General features: G+C 43.8%; 1 protein-coding gene across 2 annotated transcripts in view; it reads left to right on the plus strand.

The window, feature by feature from the left end:
- LOC137429612 (transcriptional repressor NF-X1) overlaps positions 1–13,888 on the plus strand; it is a 79,951-nt gene extending 66,063 nt beyond the window's left edge. For both annotated transcript variants that reach the window (XM_068119671.2, XM_068119672.2), the window contains exons 21-24: positions 8,501–8,567; positions 8,670–8,815; positions 11,001–11,096; positions 12,840–13,888. In XM_068119671.2, the coding sequence (XP_067975772.2) occupies positions 8,501–8,567; positions 8,670–8,815; positions 11,001–11,096; positions 12,840–12,900 (370 nt within the window). In that variant the 3' untranslated portion in view covers positions 12,901–13,888. The remainder of the gene's footprint in view (positions 1–8,500; positions 8,568–8,669; positions 8,816–11,000; positions 11,097–12,839) is intronic.
- The last annotated feature ends 8,298 nt before the right edge of the window (positions 13,889–22,186 follow it).

A 22,186-nucleotide genomic window follows, 5' to 3' on the forward strand; every position in this document is an offset into this window, starting at 1 on the left:
TTAAGAAGTGGAAGGCCTATGGTACTACCAAAACCCTGCCTATATCAGGGCGTCCCTCCAACCTGGATGAACAAGCAAGGAGGAGACTGATCAGAGAGGCCACCAGGAGGCCAATGGCAACTTTGAAAGAGTTACAGGCCTTTATGGCAAAGAATGGTCACTGTGTGCATGTGACAACAATATCGCAAGCACTCCACAAGTCTAGCCTGTACGGTCGGGTGGCAATAAGATAGCCATTATTTAAAAATCCCACCTTGAGTGCCATTTGAGGTATGCAAAAAAACATTCTGGAGATTCTGAAGCCATGTGGCAAAAAGTTTTGTGGTCTTACAAAACCAAGATGGAACTTTTTGGCCTAAATGCAAAACGTTACGTTTGATGCAAAACGCTATGTTTGATGCAAAACGTTACGTTTGATGCAAAACGTTACGTTTGATGCAAAACATAACACAGCACATCACCCAAAGAACACCATCCTGACTGTGAAGCAAGGTGGTGGCAGCATCATGGTATAAGGATGTTTCTCATCAGCAGAAACTGGGACACTTGTCAGGATACAAGGGAAAATGGATGGAGCAAAATACAGAAATTATAGAGGAAAACCTGCTGCCTTCTGCAAGAAAGCTGAAATTGGGATGGAAGTTTACCTTTCATCATGACAATGACCCGAAGCACACAGCTAAAGCTACACTGGAGTGGCTAAGGAACAAAAAGATAAATGACCTTGAGTGGCCCAGTCAGAGCCCCGACCTAAATCCAATCGAAAATCTGTGGCCTGACTTGAAGATTGCTGTTGATCAACGCTCACCACACAAGTTGACTGAGATTGAGCAGTTTTAGAAGAACTAGCAATGGTACCCACCCTATGGGTGGCGCTTCAATTGGGAGGCCGAAATGAAAAGGCAAAATATCAGAAGTTGAAGGGTTTTTTTTATTTTTTTAAACGATTTATATAAACATCGGTTAAATCATATCACACGCAAATCATCAAAATCTAAACAGTGTTTTTAGAATTTCAATGAAAGCCACATCACTGTTCATATCGGTAAATATTATTCCATTGTGTTTGGAAAAACTGGAATATTGGAAAATTGGAAAAAATGGAAAAACAATATAGCCTATTTTACTCCTGGGGGTCCCAGGATTACCCACCCAAAATTTTGTTGCGATCGGTTCAGCCGTTTTGCGGTACCTGGGAACGGACGGACAGACAGACATTTGGTGAATTATAGTAAGATGTGTAAGTATTGCCCAATCAAGGTGTGCAAAGTTGGTGAAGACCTACACCAATAGACTCACAGCTGTAATTGCTGTCAAATGTGCTTCCATCAAGTATTAACTCAGGGTGGTGGACACTTATCCAACCAAGATATTCTGGTTTTGTATTTTTAACAAATTCTCTGAAATTTGTAGAATTTTTTTTTCACTTGAAAGTTGTGGGTTACGATGTGTAAACAAAGGTGGAAAAAGTCTGTGACGTCTATTGGCTCAAAATCCTTTTAACTGTTGTTTTGGTAGTTTTACACTGACGGGAAAACTTATAGGGAGGGCATGGCAATTGTGAGTATTTTTTTATTTTTTTTTGTATACAAGATCGAAGCTCGTGAAAGAGCTAACATTTTTTTTATTTTTTTTGTTTTGTATACTGAATCGAGGCTCGTGAAAGAGCTGACAACCGCGAGGGAAAGACAGCACAGGGGGACCACGAGGGAAAGACAGCACAGGGGGACCGGGAGGGAAAGACAGCACAGGGGGACCGCGAGGGAAAGACAGTACAGGGGGACCACGAGGGAAAGACACCACAGGGGGACCACGAGGGAAAGACAGCACAGGGGGACCGTGAGGAAAATACAGCACAGGGGGACCGCGAGGGAAAGACAGCACAGGGGGACCACGAGGGAAAGACAGCACAGGAGGACCGCGAGGGAAAGACAGCACAGGGGGACCGCGAGGGAAAGACAGCACAGGGGGACCACGAGGGAAAGACAGCACAGGGGGACCGCGAGGGAAAGACAGCACAGGGGGACCACGAGGGAAACACAGCACAGGGGGACCACGAGGGAAAGACAGCACAGGGGGACGGCGAGGGAAAGACAGCACAGGGGGACCGCGAGGGAAAGACAGCACAGGGGGACTGCGAGGGAAAGACAGTACAGGGGGACCGCGAGGGAAAGACAGCACAGGGGGACCACGAGGGAAAGACAGCACAGGGGGACCACGAGGGAAAGACAGCACAGGGGGACCACGAGGGAAAGACAGTACAGGGGGACCACGAGGGAAAGACAGCACAGGGGGCTTTGTAGCTTTGATCTAAGGGCTCATTTTAGAATCCTCACTGAACCTCTGACAGCCTCCACCTGAAGCTCGTTTGTTGTGATATTCCCCCTCTGCTACTCAGATAGGGTTTTCTTGATCATCCAGATTCCTTGTTGCTCCGACTTTCACTGATGCAATTTCAGGTTTCTTCAATTTCGAAATCCTCTTAACCTCATTTTTCAGACACTGGCATTTCAGATTTCTTGCCCGCATTTCTTCTTCCACCATCTTTAGCCAAGTCTTTCTCGGTCTTCCCCGTCCTCTACTTCCTTCTACATTAACTTCCATCACTCTTCTCAACCAGTCACTTTCATCCTTCCTCAATACATGACCAAACCATCTCAACCTGTTCCTCTTCACAACATCAATCACAGGCTCTATTCCCATCATCTTTCACAATTCATCATTTGTCTTCCTCTCTCTCAACGATACTCCGCACATCCATCGAACCATTCGCATTTCCACCCTTTCCAGCCTTCGTTGCTGCTCTACGTTCATTACCCATGTCTCGCTCCCATAAATCATAACACTTCTCACACATGCAGCATACACCTTTCCCTTCAGCTTCAGCGACACTCTCCTCCTCATCAGCACGCCACTCAGTTCCCGAAACTTCTTCCATGCACATCTCACTCGAGCAACCGTTGCCGAGTCTGATCCACCTTCTCCATTCAGCATGTCTCCGAGGTAGCAAAATGTTTTCACACCTTCCAGCTTCACGCCGTCTCCAAGATCCAACTCAACATTTCCTCCATCTGCAGCTCCCTCTGTGCACACCTTACATTTGAATGTAGCTACCACACTGGTTAATGACCCTCTCAGACCACTACATTTTTGATGAACCCACTCAGCACACATTGTACATTGAATGGAGTTCACTCCGACACCCTTCCTGCACACAGCACATGGCCACTTCCCAGTTCATTCCACCTCACCACATGCTTTACCACTTGCCATCACCTTTGTCTTTCCGATATTCACCTTCAGACCTTTTGTCTCCATACATTCCTTCCACTTGTTCATCTTTTCCTTCTGTCCATCCATACTTTCCGTAATCAACACCAGATCATCTGCATACAACAACTCCCACGGTAAACCCTCCTTTACGGTCTGAGCCAGCACCTCCATCACAGCTACAAATAGTAGTGGACTTAGTACCGACCCCTGATGCACTCCCACCTTCACCTCAAACTCACCACTGTTCCCGTCCTTCGTCCTTACAGCTGTGCGTGCTCTTTTGTACATTGCCATCACTACTCTGATCAACCATTCCTCCACTCCTAACTTCCTCAATGCCCATGTCAATACTTTGCGTGGAACCCTATCGAATGCTTTCTCCAGATCAACAAACCCAAAAAACAACTTCTTCCTCTTATCCATGTACTTCTCCTGCAACTGCCTCACAATGAAAAGCGCATCTGTCGTTCCTCTTCCTGGCATAAATCCAAACTGCATTTCGTCGATCTTCACTTTCTTCCTTATCCTCCTCTCCAACACCCTTTCCAATACCTTCATTCCATGCTCCAATAACTTTATCGCTCGGTACGAGCCACACTCCAGAGGGTCACCTTTCCCCTTGTATAGAGGGACGAGGGTACTCAGTTCCCAATCCACTGGAATGCGGCCTTCTTTCACCACCAGATTACAGATCTGTGTCATTCTCTTCACACCCCAACTTCCTGCTGCCTTCAACATATCTCCCACAACTCCCGTCGGCCCTCCCGCTTTTCCACTCTTCATTGCTTTTATCGCTTCCTCAACTTCCTTCTCAGTTATCTTCTCTGCCGGTCCTAAAACTGGGTTACTCTCTATGTTGCCATCCCATTCATTCTCTGTATTCAACAGCATTTCCATATATCTTTTCCATCTTCCTTTAATTCCATCTGGGTCGACAACGATTTGTCCCACTTCATCCTTCAAGCAACTCACCCCCATCACATCACACCTCTCTTTCGCTATCTGCTTTGCAATCCTGAATACTGCTTTCTGACCCTCTTCCGAATCCAAGCGTTCTCCGAACATTTTCCTACATGCCTCCTGCGCCTTTGCTACCTCTTTCTTTGCAGCCTTCCTGGCTGCCTTATAACTTTCATGCTCTGCTGTTTCTGCTCCCGTACCCTTCGCCTTCTGCCACTCTTTGAACTTCTTCCTCTTCTCGTCAATCTTCTTTCCAACCTCAACATCCCACCACCATGTTTCCGAGTGCCTCGGTGGTCCTTTTGTCCATCCACATACCTCACCAACGGCTCCCAACAGACTAGCTTTCATTGACATCCAACCACTTTCAAGCTCAACCACATCATCCTCTACCCTACTCAGCCTCTCTTTTAATGCCTCCCTTACTGTCACCTCTTTCAACCTCCACACCTTCATTCTCGGTTGGTACTTCACCCGCCGAGCTCTCCTCGCACCTTTCACCCTTATGTCGCAGACAACCAAGTGGTGCTGTGAAACAGCCTCCTCCCCCGGGATCACCTTTGTGTCCCGGAGGTGCCCCCTATCTCGCCGACGCACCATCAGGTAGTCAACGGTTGTCGTCGACCCACCTGACGTGTATGTAACAAGCTTATTGTCCTCTTTCTGGAACTGAGTGTTACAAATCAACAAATCAGCTCCATCAGCAAACTCCAAAATCCTTTCACCTTCTCCATTTCTCACACCATATCCGTAACCCCCATGAACTCCCTCAAAACCATCCATACTCCTTCCCACATGTCCATTCAGGTCTCCTCCCACCACACAACTTCCTCATCTTTCACGTTTTCCATCAGCTTCTCTATCGCACACCAGAACTTGTCCTTCTCTTCATCGCTTCGACCAACCTGCGGAGCATATCCCGAGATGACGTTCACCAAGAGCTTTCCAATCATCATTTTCACCATCATCAACCTATCACTCACTCTAGTCACACTCACCACACTGTCTACAAACTCCTCAGAAAACAGGACACCAACACCATTCACGCCCTCCGGGCACCCTTGCCACACAAACTTGTATTTCTGTCCCTGCCTTCCCTTCACCATTCTCACACCACTTCCCTTCCATCTCGTCTCTTGCACACAACATATGTCCACTCTTCTTCTGACCAATACTTCCACCACTTCTCCTGATCTCCCTGTCATTGTCCCTACATTCCATGTCCCAAACCTCAGAAACCGATCTCCACTTCGGGCTGCACCCTGCCCATATGTACTTGTGATTGTCATGGTTCTCTTTTTGAGGCAATGTTTTTATGGCCGGATGCCCTTCCTGACGCCAACCCTCTTAGTCGTCTCTTACGACACGCAGGGATGTACCTATTCTGACCAGGGTACACACTGGGAAACGTTTAAAACATGTAAATTCTGGGGGGGGGGGGGGGGGCGTCAGCATCACGGCTGCGGTTTAAACATATTCCAACAATATCCAAACAGAACGATGAAAAAACAATCCGGGAAAAGTCTCCAAGCGAGAACGTGGATTTGAGAAAGAAGGAGCAGAGGTGGAAGAAAACGAGATACAGGGGGCGGGGCACAAGCCGAAACGAGGAGGAGAGCGAACAAGCACGTGTCCGGGAGGAGAGAAAGAATCAATATATAATTATTTGTCTAGGGAGGTGAGGTGAGGGGGAGAAAACAAAATAAAAGAAACAAGCAATACAGCGAAGGAAATAACCCAAACCGACAAAACACCGACGGGGGGAGGGAAGCCCCAAGTCACCAGGCCGCGCACGAGGTACGACTCAGAAAACGATTAACTACACACAAGTTTGCACGAACCACAAACCAACACCAACTAGAAACACACAATAACACGTACACAGCAAAATAACCAGTGGAAATTTGACAAAGACAAGAATGGGAAAACACTCAAACTTCGATGCCGTGGAGAGCTCGAAGCACGCCTCACTCGCCCGAGGAACCGGAAGTCACCATCGAAGAAAAGAAAATCAAAGAAATGAAATCAGTCGCTGCGGCCTTGACTTTTCCCACAGCTGCTGCTAATCTCTCCTCCCCAAACCAAGCGATTTTGCGTTGATAGTTTTGCTGGAGAAGTTCTCGCTTCCCCTGCAAGACCACTGATCGATTGTGGCAGAAATGAGGGGTCAGCTTGTCCTTCCTCGTTTGCACCAACTATGGATCCTTAATGAATCTCACGCAAGACTTTGTGAGAGAAACCTTTATCACATATCGAGCATTGTAAGGTCGCTCTCGTGTATGGATCCTCAAATGTAATTTCAAATGGCATTTTTGAGAGAAACCTTTATCACATATCGAACATTTGTGAGGTCGCTCTCCTGCATGGATTTCTGACATTAATCACACAGAAAGACAAACCGATACATAAAACATATAACATGGGGAGCGGTAGACAAGATGGGGAGAGAGAGGGGGAAGGACACAAACACAACATTTGAGAGCAGGGACCGAGAGACATCGAGAGGGCTTTGGGGGGGGGAGGCTTGGGAAGGGGGTGTGGGAGAGGTATAAAACATATGGACACTGCCAGGACTTCCAGGAAAGAAGTTGGAATTTCAAACAAGGTGGATCTGGGGTGAATTAGCGGGGGTAGAAAAGATCAAGGTTTTGGATGGGGGTAGATAAGAGATGGTGGTGAACAGCTGTTTTAAAGACCTGGAGGGAGGAGTGGGCTTGAAGGGAGTGTGGGAGTTTGTTCCAGAGGCGGGAGAAAAGAGGAATGAAAGAGTGAAGGTGAGCAGAGAGCCGAGATTTTGGCAGTTTAACCATCAGAGGGTTGCTGGCAGATCTTGTGCGACCTGAAGGAATATTTGGGGGACAAAGCACAGAGAGAGCTGGGGGAGCAAGGCCGGATAGGAGTCGGTAGAAGACAGAAAGACCACCTACCTGCCTGCGGTGAGTGAGTGAAAGGCCCTCGGAGATAGCTTTATCGCGGGAGATTCCAATGATTCTGAAAGCTTTGGTTTCAACAGCGTGAAGCCGAGCTAGGTGTGAGGCAGGTGCACCGGCCCATAGGGGAGAACAGTATTCCATTGAGCTGCGGATGAAAGCCTTGTATGTGGTGAGGAGCTCAGGTGTGCCGAGGAAGGACTTCGCATGACGGAGGATGCCCAGTCGGCGACTGGCTTTGGAGGCCAGCTTGGAAATGTGGTTTTCCCAAGAAAGCTCATGGCAGATAGTGAGACCCAAAAGCTTGAGCGACAGACCTTATTGGAGAGGATTGTTGAGAAAGTAGATGAGGAGGGTTGTCCAGTCGATCTTTTAGGAGAGACATAGTTAGAGTGTGAGATTTGTCAGGATTGAAAGACATGTTCCACTTGGTTGACCAGTCTGTGATTTTGTCCAGGTCTGCCGAGAGTGAGGAGGCTGCAGACTGCCGATCTGAGGGAAGAGGAATGGAGCGGCAGAGAGTGGAGTCATCAGCAAAGAGATAGAGAGGATTTTCCAGAGAGTCGGAGAGATCATTGATAAAGACCAGAAAAAGCACAGAGCCCAGAACACTACCTTGGGGAACTCCAGCCTGACAGCTGTCTGAGTATGACAGCTGAGTATGACAGCTGTCTTTGGTTTAACATGGTAGTAAGCACCAACATGGTGACCATGTGATTTCTTTTCAGTTTGAAATTGTGGGTGGAGTCAGGCCAGATGTCCAACTAATGGGTGGAACAGAATGTTACACACACACACACACACACACACACACACACACACACACACACACACACACACACACACACACACACACACACACACACACACACACACACACACGGACAAATAAGCATATATTATATTGATGCTGCTTATAATATGAATGGTGTTCAACAAGTTGTATGAATGAGGTCCACACAATAGTCCAGAACATACACCAAAAGAGTATGGCTCATATATAAATACAGTATATTAAAATACTTTTTAATATTGTCTTACTAATTCTATGTACTGATATGTTAAAAAAATACCAAAACATTAGCGTGGCTTGAACTGCTGTCAGTACAGTACCGCCTTTCTTTAACCTTTAAAACATTATTAGAACCCATGTCCTTGACAACAGTACTACTGAGATGTTGGGGCTTGAACTAATAACCATATAACAATGGTGTTATAAATGGCCAATAATTATGAGAGCAAATAGGAGTTGTTATATTATTTTCATCTGAAGAAAGCTTGTCCTCTGCTCTTTGCTCTAAAGTGTTCTTCCCTTGTTTTTTTCCCCCATTTTCCAGGAAGGATTTAAAGTTTATCCGTGGAGTTGAAGATGAAATTAGAACTCTGGTCGAGAACACAAACAAGGTTTTCTTCGTTTCTTTTACTTGGGGATTGGGCAGAATCTGAGGTCTTGATGCCATTATGATGATCTTTGTGCCATTCTAGAATTCCTCCTGTCTCCACCAGGGAAAGATGTTGCGGCGAAGCTATAACTTCCCATACATGAGCAGAGAACACCGGCGCATTGTGCACGAACTAGCCGAAGCTTACGGCCTTGAGAGTTTGAGTTTTGATAGCGAACCAAAGCGCAGCGTCACTGTCACTGCCATAAAGTGGGTATTGCGCTCTCTGTTGGTTCTTATTTGCAATTCCGGTTTGTTTAACAGAATCTCTTCACAGGCAGCTATGTCTTGTCTGTGATTGTCCAAAATGCACATGCGACATCACATGCACGTTCCATTGTCATGTGTGGACTCACAAAGGCTTGACATGGCTGCTTCCACATTAATTATGAGCAAATTCATCTAAAGTTGCATTTGCTGCCTAATAATGCATTTTATTTCCATATAATGAGGTAAAGTGAAAAAAATTATAATCAGAAAATTATTTTCTCCTTTCTTTTTTTTGAGATTTAACTTTTGTTTCACTTTAAAGGGCATATTTGAAAATTGATAGCTATTACTTTGCAAATTCATATTCAAAAGCATTGTATTTAAGTTTTTATTCATTAAAACTGTGATGGAGTTACAACCTGGTGATGGGTTCTCCAAAGATTTTTCTGAAAATATTCTGACCAAGCTCTCTATGAATTTTATCGGGTGAGTTTACCTTGAATATTTTATCGGTGCAAGATTTATTCTGACATTGATTGTTTTTTAAAGTAAGAAATTAATTTTGTTCAAATTTGTTCTGTTAAATTTGTATTCTTAATTAATGAAAATGCAAGTTGGCATGAGCATGATCGGAGTTGACTATTGGATTAGCCTATGTCAAAGACCATCGCCCGTGCAGTATAAGCAAGAGAGCAGTGAGGGGCATTCACTGTGCTTTGTGGTTTGATTCCTCTCATCCGAAATATACTGTTGAGTGAATAGAAAAATTCCAGCAATTATCTTTGATACCCCATGATATTTGTGTGCTGTGTTCATAAAGAATGTGTGCCACAAAACGCTATGGTTTTATAATAGATCGATGTCCAACCTGCAGGTGCATGGAGTCCAACCGTGTGTTTAATGTAAGTGGATAAAGCACAAGCGATAACCGCAGCACTCTGAAACAGCATAGTACACAAGAAAACAACTAGTGACTGGCTTTTCTTCCACCCTTCATCTCCCTGTTAAGGCCACTTTCCCTTATATAGTAGCGAGGTAACCGTGCTACGCACAGGTGGGGGGGCCAAAAGCAAACAAACAATGCGGAAGTGGCGAATGCTAAACTATGACTGGGGGAGGGATGTAAACCGGGGAGGCTTAACCTTGGTGATCGCCCGTGTCTTAACCTTGGCTTGTGAACCAATGATGGCTATATTTTCTTTCGGACCACCTAATGACCTAGACCTTCAACATTTGATGATAGAGTGTAAATAAAGAAAATGTTTTCCCATCTACATTCTATCCATATAACTCAACATCATGAAAATCCGAGAAACATTATTGAGGTTATAATCAAAAATGTGTGTTTCTGTTACTTGGGTCACAATCCAAAAGAAGTAGGTCAAGCACAAGGATCAAATATCAGGTGCACAACTACAGTGCAGCTACACTACTATGATGCAAGAACATCTTGGAAGGCCAAGCGGTCTTTGGGATTCCACATTGGCAAACTTGGGCGATGACAAAAAACACGTTCTTTTTTTTCAGACCACCTTTTGACCTTGACGTTTAACCCAGAGGGGTGTGATGTAAATTAAGCTTAAGTGTGGCTTGCTCTCGGCTATCTCGGGAGGGCAAGTCCATTCATATCGGACAAACTTTAATTGAGTTATCGTGAAAAATGTTAAAATATCTAGAATTAGGTCATGACCGTAAAAAATACGTCAACCCTGCATAGTTGATATTTCCATTATTGATGCAAAATTTCATTCTGAAAGTCTCAGACAGCTCTGGGATGCAGCTCCGAAATTGAGTGTAAAAGGTTTTTTTTTAAATTGTGGTAAAGTACTCCAATGGGTCTAAGAAAATCTGAGGTACCATTAAAAATTGTGGGTACTAATTATAGAAACAAACCCCACATTATAGGCCTTCCCGGCTTCCCCTCTCCAAAAAGGGAGGCTTAATTAATGCTCCGCACTTTTTATGATGTATTCTGTTCCAAGCAGTTTCACGTTGAAGTTGGTGGTTTGTTTTGTTGGTTCATTCATGAAAGAAACAAACTATGCACATGCATATTGCTTTGTACAACTGTTTACAGTGATTTATTCTTTTTGTGAATTGTTTTAACAATGTAGATTGATTTTTATTTTACAATTTGCAATTGAGGTTTTGGTGTTTTATGGTGTTTTTCACACACATCCTGCAGAGGCAAGTCCTGTTGTTCGACAATGTCACTCACCTGCTTAACTGAGCGGGAACTGACTCCAAAGCCACCACCTCCAATCCCACACTGCAGCAACACGTAAGTCTCTTCTGAGACCACGACTACTATCCCACTCTACCACCAAATAAACAGAGGAATAAATGCACCTGTTATTGTTCTTGTCATTATTTTATTATATTTTGTTTTATTACTTATCCTTTATTATATCGTTATGGATGTCACCTCCGGAAAACTCTGAGAGTGATGTGTCCCGAGAGACCACGTACGCTGTCTGAAACCCTTAACTTGGGCCCAGAGTCGGTTTACCGTGTCGGTGAATTACAGTGCATTCAGAAAGTATTCAAACCCCTTCACTTTTTTCACATTTTGTTATGTTGCAGCCTTATGCTGAAATCGTTTAAATTCATTTTTTCCCTCATCAATCTACACTCAATACCCCATAATGACAAAGAGAAAACAGGATTTTAGAAAGTTTTTCAAATTTATTAAAAAGAAAAAACTGAAATATCACATTGACATAAGTATTCATACCCTTTGCTATGCCACTTGAAATTTAGCTCAGGTGCCTCCCATTTCTCTTGATCATCTTTGAGATGTTTCTACACCTTGATTGGAGTCCATCTGTGGTAAATTCAATTGATTGGACATGATTTGGAAAGGCACACACCTGTCTATATGAGGTCTCACAGCTGACAATGCAAATCAGAGCAAAAACCAAGCCATGAGGTCGAAGGAACTGCCTGCAGAGCTCAGAGACAGGATTGTGTCGAGGCACAGATCTGGGGAAGCCTACAAAAAAATCTCTGCTGCATTGAACGTTCCCAAGAGCACAGTGGCCTCCATCATTCTTAAATGGAAGAAGTTTGGAACAACCAAGACTCTTCCTAGAGCTGGCCGCCTGGCCAAACTGAGCAATCGGGGGAGAAGGGCCTTGGTAAGAGAGGTGACCAATAACCTGATGGTCACTCTGGCACCAGACGGCATAGGACGTCACCAGACGTCACCAGACGATATAGGACGTTACCAGACGTCACCAGACGACATAGGGCGTCACCAGACGACATAGGGCGTCACCAGACGACATAGGGCGTCACCAGACGACATAGGGCGTCACCAGACGACATAGGGCGTCACCAGACGACATAGGGCGTCACCAGACGACATAGGGCGTCACCAGACGACTTAGGACGTCACCAGACAAACACAGCTGCCCACCTTTGGGGCAATGACTTCCCACAACACACTGAGTGACAGAAGCACCTTTGCACCATCTCGGTGCCCATAGACAGTTGGGCCATTTTAAAGGTTGTATCTGCAAGGGATGCCACCCCATCGGGTTTGCCCGTGCTTTGTCCTCTAAATGCTAAGTGTCGAGCAAGGTAGCAGCAAGTGCCCTTATACATGTCTTTCGTATGACTTGGTCGGAATCGAACCTCCGATCGCCCATACTCAGGTTATGCGAGAGATATTACAAGCAACTTAAGAATATAATTATAAGGCGAGTGAGGGGAGATGAACGGGCTGTGGGCATGATCAAGAATGCGAGCGTTTTTGCACACACGATGTACACCTGATGGTATATTCAAAAATGAAAAGTAATCCTTATTTAAATAAACTCTTCATTTTTTTTTCTTTCTATTCTCCATGGTTGATCTCCCCGCTTGCACGTTTCTTTATATCTTTTATTTTACTTTCTTTACGCTTTGTAGTCTAACGATTTGCGCAAGCGCTGCATTTGCACGTGCTATCGAGATCTGAAGCACTTTCAGGCTCGATTGTGTTCAAACATTCCTTAATATTTTGACCATGTCTCCTTTTCAGGGCCTTGGGTGCTGGTGAAAAGGCAGCCGAGCCTGTTGATTATTTTGACGTTCAAGATTGAAGTAAATGGCGCTGTCTTGGTGTATGCTGCTGAAGGACAGACAGCCAAAACGATATGTATCAAATTGGTTCGACTTTCACGTTTCAACGGTGAAAGCTGTGATTGTTTATTCGTTCGGCTTTCATTGGGCGATACTCAAAACATCCGGTGAAAATGTCTGAAATGGTTGCCGTTTAAAAGGACGAGGGTCTATGCACACATTAGTCGTTTGCTCCGGCTGTGTTACAGGAAATTTTGAGAGGTGAGGGGGAGGAGCAGAATAGGTGAAGGACCACGTGATTTGAAAGCTACCTCTGAGAGACGAGGGGTGGAGCACAATAGTTTAACAACCATGTGATGTGAACGCCACTTCAAAGATAAGGGGGCGGAACATAATAGTTTAACAACCACTTGATGTGAACGTTTCCTCTGCTCTTAAAGCCTGCACTGAATTTTGGAATGTTGGACGTGTTTATTTCTTCCTTCTTATTTGCTTCTTTGTCTTCAAAGCTACAAATCGATTTCCAATTCGATTTTTTTTTTGTCTTCCTGTTATTCATTCCTGTCCATCCCCATCTCCATCCACATTAAAGGTCGTTTCTCTGGTCCAAACGGTTTGCATTAAATTTTTGCCATTTCGCGCTTTTCAAAAATAATATGAGTTCATTTTCTACATCATAATGTAGTTTATTATATAAGAAAGCAGTAAAGAATCTTCCTGAACAATGTTTTTTTGTATTCCCAGTGTCACGCTAATTAAGTGACTAATTTCATGTTTGCAACTTTTGAACCGACGAATGTTTGAAGGCGTACATCATCAACTCGCACAAATCCTGTGATGCCTTGTTCTTGATCTATAACAACCTTCCTTGTACTCTTTTAATGAAACGGATGATTTGAATTGCCGGTGAGTGAATATAACTGAGCTGATTTTGAAGATTCCGATCGGTTAAACATGTATCAAAACACCTTTTTATTCCCAATAAACAGACAATAGTGAATGGTGAAATGACAGGATGATCATATGAATGACCCGCTTTTAGAGGCCATTTTTCCCCGCAGAGCAGGGGTTGGCCTTTTTTGGGCACCCTGGTCCCCTTTTTGAAGCAATATTTTATGGCCGGATGCCCTTCCTGCCGCCAACCCTGTTAGTCGCCTTTTGCGACACACAGGGAATTACCAGTGAACTGGTACCCAATTTGCCGACCTTGGAAGGATGATGGGCTGAGTCAACCCACTTGGCGTTAATTCAGCGATCGACCGGGATTTGAACCCAGGATCCTAGGATCCCAAGCCTCACCCTAACCGCTAAGCCAACACCAGGCTTCAGGGTGATCATGTATGTGAAAGTAATATATTTTTCAAATTTACAAATAATCTGCCAGGAATATTTCTCATCGAGATCCGGAGGCTTTGGCGAAATGTCAAGTTTGTTTTGTAGCAAAATTGTTATCAAAGGAAGCGCAAAGCACCCATCCCTTTAGATAAGAAAACGTTTCTCTGTATGCAGCTTTTACATGGGGACAGAAAATACGTTTCTCGGCTTCTACTGGACGAAATTGGCTGCAAATTTAAGAAGTAAATGCTTTGTACATGGAGGTAATATTTTCCAAATTTCAGCAACGTCCGTTTATGCATTCTTGAGTTATATTTAGAAAAACCTCAATCACGTTGGTGTCTGTCCGTCTGTCCATCCGTCTGTCCACCCAAAATGTGTTGGCACTCATATCTCAAGGGCTGCACATTGAAACTAGCTGAAACTTGGAATATACGTCAGCCAATGGGTCTAGTTAATGGCTTTCGAAACAAATTCCACCTAAGTTCAATAGTTTTTGCTTTATAAATATACACTATACACACTTTATAAATAACTTCAATATATTATTAAACAAATCTCATGTGCTGGCCCAATGGCCTAATGGATAGAGCACCAAACTCCCAAGCTTTCTTTCCGCAACTGTTAGACTGTTGGACACAAAATTTTCACCATAGGAGCGCCTCTTGTATAATTTTGTTTCATGATAATGATGATGCCAAAGATCACATGGTACAGGCGTCATCTTGGAAAAACTGAAAAATGTTGCACCTCTCTATCTCTGAAACCGCTCCATGTAAAAAATTGAAACGTGGCGCATTGTCACGTATTCCTCATCCGGAATGAGATATGTTAACGATTGTATCATCGGTGCCTTCGTTATGATGTCATCATTCGACAAGTGTACCGCTTCATTCGATCAGTATTATTTTTTTTCTCTTGTCTGAAGGACACAATTTTCACCATCGGAGTGCCTCCTGTGTAATATTTTATTGATAAATGATGAAGTCATAGGTCACGTGGTACAGTCTCCAGCTTGGAAAAAAACGAAAAAAGTTGCACCTCTATATCACCAAAACTGCTCCATGGAAAAAATTAAAACGTGGCTCATTATAATGAAACAGAAAACCAAATGCTGCTTTGGAGTCATCAGAAGGAACCAAAAAAGTAGCAAAGATGGAGTTATCAGGAGGAACCTGAATAGGATTCGGGTTTCAGCGCTAGGACCCTCTACCCTCAAACCCATCCAAGCGCAGCCAAGTGAGCCTTCCAGAAAAAAAAATTCTGCAAGATTTCACTTCCCTGAAGACAGATAGATAAAGGAATAGAAATAAAGAAAAAGCAAGAATTAGAATGAGAATTATGAAGAGAGAATTAGAGATTAGAAGTTAGAGATTAGAAGAGATTAGATTAGAATTAGAATTAGAAGAGAGAAAAAAGAGAATTATGAAAAAGTAAAAAGAAATGTGAAAGGAACAAAGATCCCTCCTAGCCCTAGCTCCTTCCCTTAACTCCTAGCCCTAACCCCTAGCCCTAACTCCTAGCCCTCGCTTCTTCCCTTAACTCCTTGCCCTAACTCCTAGCCCTAGAAAGATGTTGGGAAGAACCCAGATAGATAGCTAGATTTCAGCATTTCTTCCTCGGGCAAAAACACAGCAACAGTTACAAGCTACCAGAGGTCCATCAGCGGGGAAGCAGAATCCACACAGCATCAGGATATAGTACAATCGTAATGAAACGGAAAACGAAATACTGCATTGGAGTCATCAGAAGGAACCAAAAAAAGTAAAGAGCAAAGATGGAGTCATCAGGAGGAACCTGGATAGGATTCGGGTTTCAGCCTGCATTGGTGCCTTAATTATGACATCATAATTCGACAGGGACAATGCTTCGTCCGATCAGTTTGAAATTTCTTCAGCGTGATCTGTGCAACAATTATATTAGAAAACGAGTATAAAGCCTGTCAAAAATGACTGGTTGGAACAGTTTATTTGACGGTGCAGACGCGTGAGCATGCCAAAGTCTGAAGCCTGGGCCTCGTGTCAGGTGTGCTTATATCTTCTTTATTTATTCGATATCTTCCAGACGTACTTTGTTTACTCTGTGCACTTTGCACGTCACGTTCAGTGAATGTCACCTCCCTGTGCCTTGTATTAATTGTGATTTTTTTTAAACCGCTTCCGTACTCCGACCTTGAGGATCAGTTTGCAAGCCACCGTCTACAATTCCAATGCAAGATACATAATTACTCTTCTTTTGGGTCTTCGGAGTCCTCAGGGTCTTTTGGGTCCTCTGGTTCATTTGGGACTTTTGGGTGTTCAAGCTCTTTTGCATCATTGGGATCTTTTGGGTATTTTGTGTCCTCTGGGTCATTTGGGTCCTTGGGTCTTTTCGATCATCTGGGTATTTGGGGTATTTTGGGTCATTTGAGTCTTTTGGGTCCTCTGGATCTTTGGGATCCTTGGGTCTTTTCGATCATCTGGGTATTTTGGGTCTTTGGGGTAATTTTGGTCTTTGGGGTACTCAGGGTCTTTAAGGGTCTTTTTGGTGTTTTGGATTGACATCCGACAGACGTAAATGAACACTCGGTTTACTCTGCGCACTTTGCACGTCACGTTCAGCGAATTTCACCTCCTTACGCCGTGTATTTATTGTAATTTAAAAAAAAAAACGCTTCCGTACACTGACCTTGAGGCTCGGTGTGCAAGCCGAGCTTGCAATCTTGCAAGCTTGCAATCAAGCCGAGCAACTCGGTGTGCAATCTACAATTCCAATGTAAGAGACATAATTGCTCTTCTTTTGAGTCTTTTGGGTCATTTGAATATTTTGGGTCCTCTGGATCTTTGGGATCCTCGGGTCTTTTCAGTCATCTGGATGTTTGGAGTATTTTGTGTCTTTGGGGTCATTTGGGTCTTTGGGTTCCACTGGGTCTTTAAGGGTCTTTGGGGTCTTTTTGGTGTTTTGGATTGTTTGTTTCTGTGGGGTCATTAAGGGTCTTCGGGGTATTTTGGGTTTTCAGGGACTTTTTGGTCTTCTGGGTCTTTTCAATTTTTTTCGTCTTTTGGGTGTTTTGGGTCTTTAAGGGTCTTTGGGCTATTTTGGGTATCTGGGGTCTTCGTGATCTTTTCTGTCTTTTTGGTCTTTGATGTATTTTGAGTCTTTGTGTATTTTGGTCTTCTGGGTGTTTTGGGTCTTCAGGGTCTTTTCAGTCTTCTGGGTCTTTAAGGGTCTTTGGGATATTTTGTGTCTTTGTGGTATTTTTGGGTCTTTGGGGTATTTTTCGTCTTCAGGGTCTTCTGGGTATTTGGGGTCTTTGGATCTTCAGGATCTTTGTGGTATTTTGGGTCTTTAAGGGTCTTGGGGTCTTTTCAGTGTTTTGGGTCTTCGGTGTCTTTATGGGTCTTTGGGGAATTTTGGGTCTTCAGGGCCTTTTGGGGTTTTTGTTGTATTTTTGGTCTTTAAGGGTCTTTGGGGTCTTCTGGATATTTAAGGGTCTTTGGGGTCATTTGGGTCTTTGAGGTATTTTGGGGTCTTTTGGGTCTTCTGGATATTTAAGGGTCTCTGGGGTCTTCAGAGTCTTTTGGGTCTTTAAGGGTCTTGGGGGGGGGGGTCTTTTGTGTCTGCATTGTCTTTTGGATATTTAATGGTATTTGGTGTATTTTGGGTCTTTGGGGTATTTTGGGTCTTTAAGGGTCTTGTGGTCTTTTCAGTATTTTGGATCTTCGGGGTCTTTATGGGAATTCTGGGGTCTTCAGTGTCTTCCTTGCGTTTTTGTTGTCTTTTGGGTCTTTAAGGGTCTTGTGGTCTTTGGGGTCTTTGTGGTCTTCTGGATATTTAAGGGTCTTTGGGGTCTTTTGGGTCTTCTGGATATTTAAGGGTCTCTGGGGTATTTTGGGTCTTCGTGGTCTTTAAGGGTCTTGGGGGTATTTTGTGTCTTCATGGTATTTTGGTTATTTAAGGGTATTTTGGGTGTTTGGGGTATTTTGGGTCTTTAAGGGGCTTGGGGTCTTTTCAGTCTTTTGGGTCTTCGTGGTCTTTATGGGAATTCTGGGGTCTTCAGTGTCTTTTGGGTTTTTGTGATCTTTGGGGTATTTAAGAGTCTTCGGGGTCATTTGGGTCCTCAGGGTATTTTGGGTGTTTGGGGTCCATTAGGTCTACAAGGACTTTTCTGTCTTTTGGGTCTTGAGAGTCCTTGGGGACTTCTGGGTCTTCATGGTCTTTTGTGTCTTTAACAGTCTACATGATATTTTGGGTGTTTCGGGTCTTACCAAAATTTTCGGTCTTTGGGTCTTTTCAGTCTTTTGGGTCCATTGGGTCTTTGGGGTATTTTGGGTCTTTTTTTTTGTATACAAGATCGAGGCTCGTGTAAGAGCTAACATTAATCGCACAACAAACGGACACACGAAACATACAATAAAGGGAGCGGGAGACAAGATGGGGAGAGAGAGGGAAGCACATCAGTACAACGGCAAAGAACAGGGACACCGGAAGATCTGTGGGAGGGAGAGGGCTTGGGTGGATGAGGTATGGGAGCGGGGGTGGGGGGGGGGGGAGGAGTGGGATAGGTATAAAACACATGGACGACTGTTTACATGGACTATATAAAAACATAAATAACTATATAAACTGTATAAAAACACATGGACTGCATGGATATAAAACTGCTGGTTGGTATTTCAAAAAGGGTATCTGGGGTGAATTAACGGGGATAGAAAATATCAAGGTTTTGGATGGGGGAAGATGAGAGATGGTGGTGAACAGCTGTTTTAAAGACCTGGAGGGAGGAGAGGGATTGAAGAGAGTGAAGGAGTTTGCTCCAGAGGCGGGAGAAAAGAGGAATGAAGGAGTGAAGGTGAGCAGAGACTTGATTTTGGCAATTTCACCGATTTGTCTTTAACAAATTTGTTTTAAAATTTCAAATTAAATAAAACATCCGTCAGGGAGGTGTGACGATTTTCAGAAAACTCGTACACAGTTATTTTTAGTCGAATTTCAATTTTTTTTTTTTTTTAAAGACTACATATATACTGAAACGCAAAAGAAACTTACCACCTTTGAAACCTTTAAATATCAACAATAACACTGCGTGTAGTAAATGTGTGAACTTATTTGTGGACAATAGTGTCCTCACTGTCAGACAAAACGGTCACGGATGGTCACTTGAACCTTCAATGGTCACTTCATAGCACAGCTGTTGAACAGCCGTTTTGACTGTCAGTGATTAGCCAAGGGGTACGGGATGATTTTAATGAGCTGCACGTGATGTCTTGATATTGGCTTTAAAAAGGCCAGTGCAAAATGGGCATTTCAATCAACATGCCACGATTGTCAAGGGATCAACGGCAGCGTGCCCTGGGCATGCTGCAAGGCGGACTGAGCTACCTGTCACACACGCCATTGAAAGGGGACTGACATTGCACCCTGTGCTGTTCTGTACTGTAGAACAAACTGATGAGATGGTGTATCTTGGTCAAAAACTTGACATGTCATCAATAAAATGCCAATGTTTCAATTAGCAATTGTTGGTTTGTACGGTAGCTCAGTCCGCCTTGCAGCATGCCCAGGGCACGCTGCCGTTGATCCCTTGACAATCGTGGCATGTTGATTGAAATGCCCATTTTGCACTGGCCTTTTTAAAGCCAATATCAAGACATCACGTGCAGCTCATTAAAATCATCCCGTACCCCTTGGCTAATCACTGACAGTCAAAACGGCTGTGCAACAGCAGTGCTATGAAGTGACCATTGAAGGTTCAAGTGACCATCCGTGACCGTTTTGTCTGACAGTGAGGACACTATTGTTCACAAATAAGTTCACACATTTACTACACGCAGTGTTATTGTTGATATTTAAAGGTTTCAAAGGTGGTAAGTTTCTTTTGCGTTTCAGTATATAATGCCATGTAATACACTGTAACAAAGACATTTTAAAAATGTAATTCATGTTTGAAAAATGACATCATCTAAATGGCGGCCGTTCTTGTCCAACCATTCTTGCAGACGTGCGGAAAAGTTGCAGCATTTCTCAGCACAGCAACATCCCTCAGCAGTTCCAGCATTCTTTCTGCGAACGTAAACCGCCGTACGAAATCATTCTGCTGCAGTTCTTGAACCACCATGATTTTGTACGCGTGATCATGAAGGTCCAAGTGCAAAATTCGACGAACTGATCTGTCTGACATCCGTAGAGCGCGAGCGTGCCATACCGCTGACCGACGAGGGCTGGCCTCCACAGCTTGTCGAACCCTTTCGATGTTTTCCGGGGTCCTAGCGGTTCGATCACCTCCCCGAGCTGCTCCCGGCCTCACAGATCCAGTTGTCCTGAAGTTTTTTACCCACTTCAATATTGTATTTCGAGACGGAACGGCGCCATGTCGACCAACATTGAAGTGAGTACGAAATCTGCGCTGTGTAAGCACCACCGAACTACCCGTTTGAATAAACGTCTCAACAACAAAGACCCGATGTTCAATCGTCCACAGCTCCATGGCTACTGAAATGGCGCCTAACAACGAGTAACCAACAGCCATCACGCATGCGCTAGACCCCCCACTTGCATTGTTGTACCCAATTCAAACATGAATTACATTTTTAAAATGTCTGTTACAGTGTATTAAATGGCATTATATATGTAGTCTTTAAAAAAAAAAAAATTGAAATTAGACTAAAAATAACTGTGTACGAGTTTTCTGAAAATCGTCACACCTCCCAGCCGGACCCTGTATTTTAATATTATATTAAATATAAAATATAAATATATAATTTAATTTAAAATGTAAAAAAATGCAAAATTGAAATTGGCAATTTGTCTTTGACAGTCTTTGGGGTCTTTGGGTCTTCGGGGTATTTTGGGTGTTTGGGGTCCATTGGGTCATTTGGGTCTTCGGGGTATTTTTGATGTTCAGAGTCCTTGGGGTCTGTTGGGTCCCCTTTGTCATTTGGGCCCTTGGGGTTGTTTGGGTATTTTGGATCCTCAGTGTCTTTTGGATCCTCTGGGTCTTTGGGGTCCATTGGGTCTTCAGTGTCTTTTCAGTCTTTTGGGTATTTTGGGTCTTAAGAGTCATTGAGGTCTTCATGATCTTTTGTGTCTTTAACAGTCTACTGGGTATTTTGGGTGTTTGGGGTCTATTGGGTCTTTGGGGGTCTTCTGGGTTCTTGGGGTCTTTTGGGTCCTCAGAGTCTTTTAGGTCTTTTAACCGGTGGACACAGTCGTGTTCAAACATTGCCCCTTAAATCCCCACACACAAATCCCTCCTAAAGCACTACTCAAAGCCTTTAAAACCTACCCTTATGAGTGACACACACACACACACACACACACACACACACACACACACACACACACACACACACACACACACACACACACACAGTTTTATAGAGAACTTCGTAAGCGAACCTCTATGGCAATTGCATGTATATGTAAATCCATTCAAAAGTTCACTTTCATTTCAAATTTCACAAAAAAAAAAATTCAAATTTTTCCCCATTCCCTTGGGAACAAAATTTCATGTTGTCATTTGAAATGTCCCTTCCATGATCCGCCATCTTGTCCCTTCCATGATCCGCCATCTTCTCCCTTCCATGATCTGCCATCCTGCTCACGTGATCTTGCCTTGGTCTGGCGTGACCGATAAATTATTTTCACCTGGTGATTAAAATCAATATATATATAATATGAATACGCTTTGCGTAGAGTGAGAGCTTCGTTGACAATAGTCATTCGATCGAGTACGCAGCCCTCGCAAACATCTGTCGGCCTATGCCTAGCTAGGCTGGGTTGTTTGATCTTGGGCTTAGAATTAAAATTCAAATTAATTTTATTGAATGGATAGATTGGGATAGAATGCAGGGCTTACCTACTGCAGGCTATGTAGTCTAGACTTCTAGTCGACTGGACCAGGTACGTAGGTCCGACTGGCAGGTACGTACTGAAATCGGTGTACCTGGCTTAAATGAAGTCGGTGTGCCTGGCGGAAAACTGAAGCCGGTG

This window comes from Myxine glutinosa, chromosome 6 (assembly GCF_964187855.1).
Source record: "Myxine glutinosa chromosome 6, kmMyxGlut1.1, whole genome shotgun sequence".
NCBI classification, from domain to species: domain Eukaryota; kingdom Metazoa; phylum Chordata; class Myxini; order Myxiniformes; family Myxinidae; genus Myxine; species Myxine glutinosa.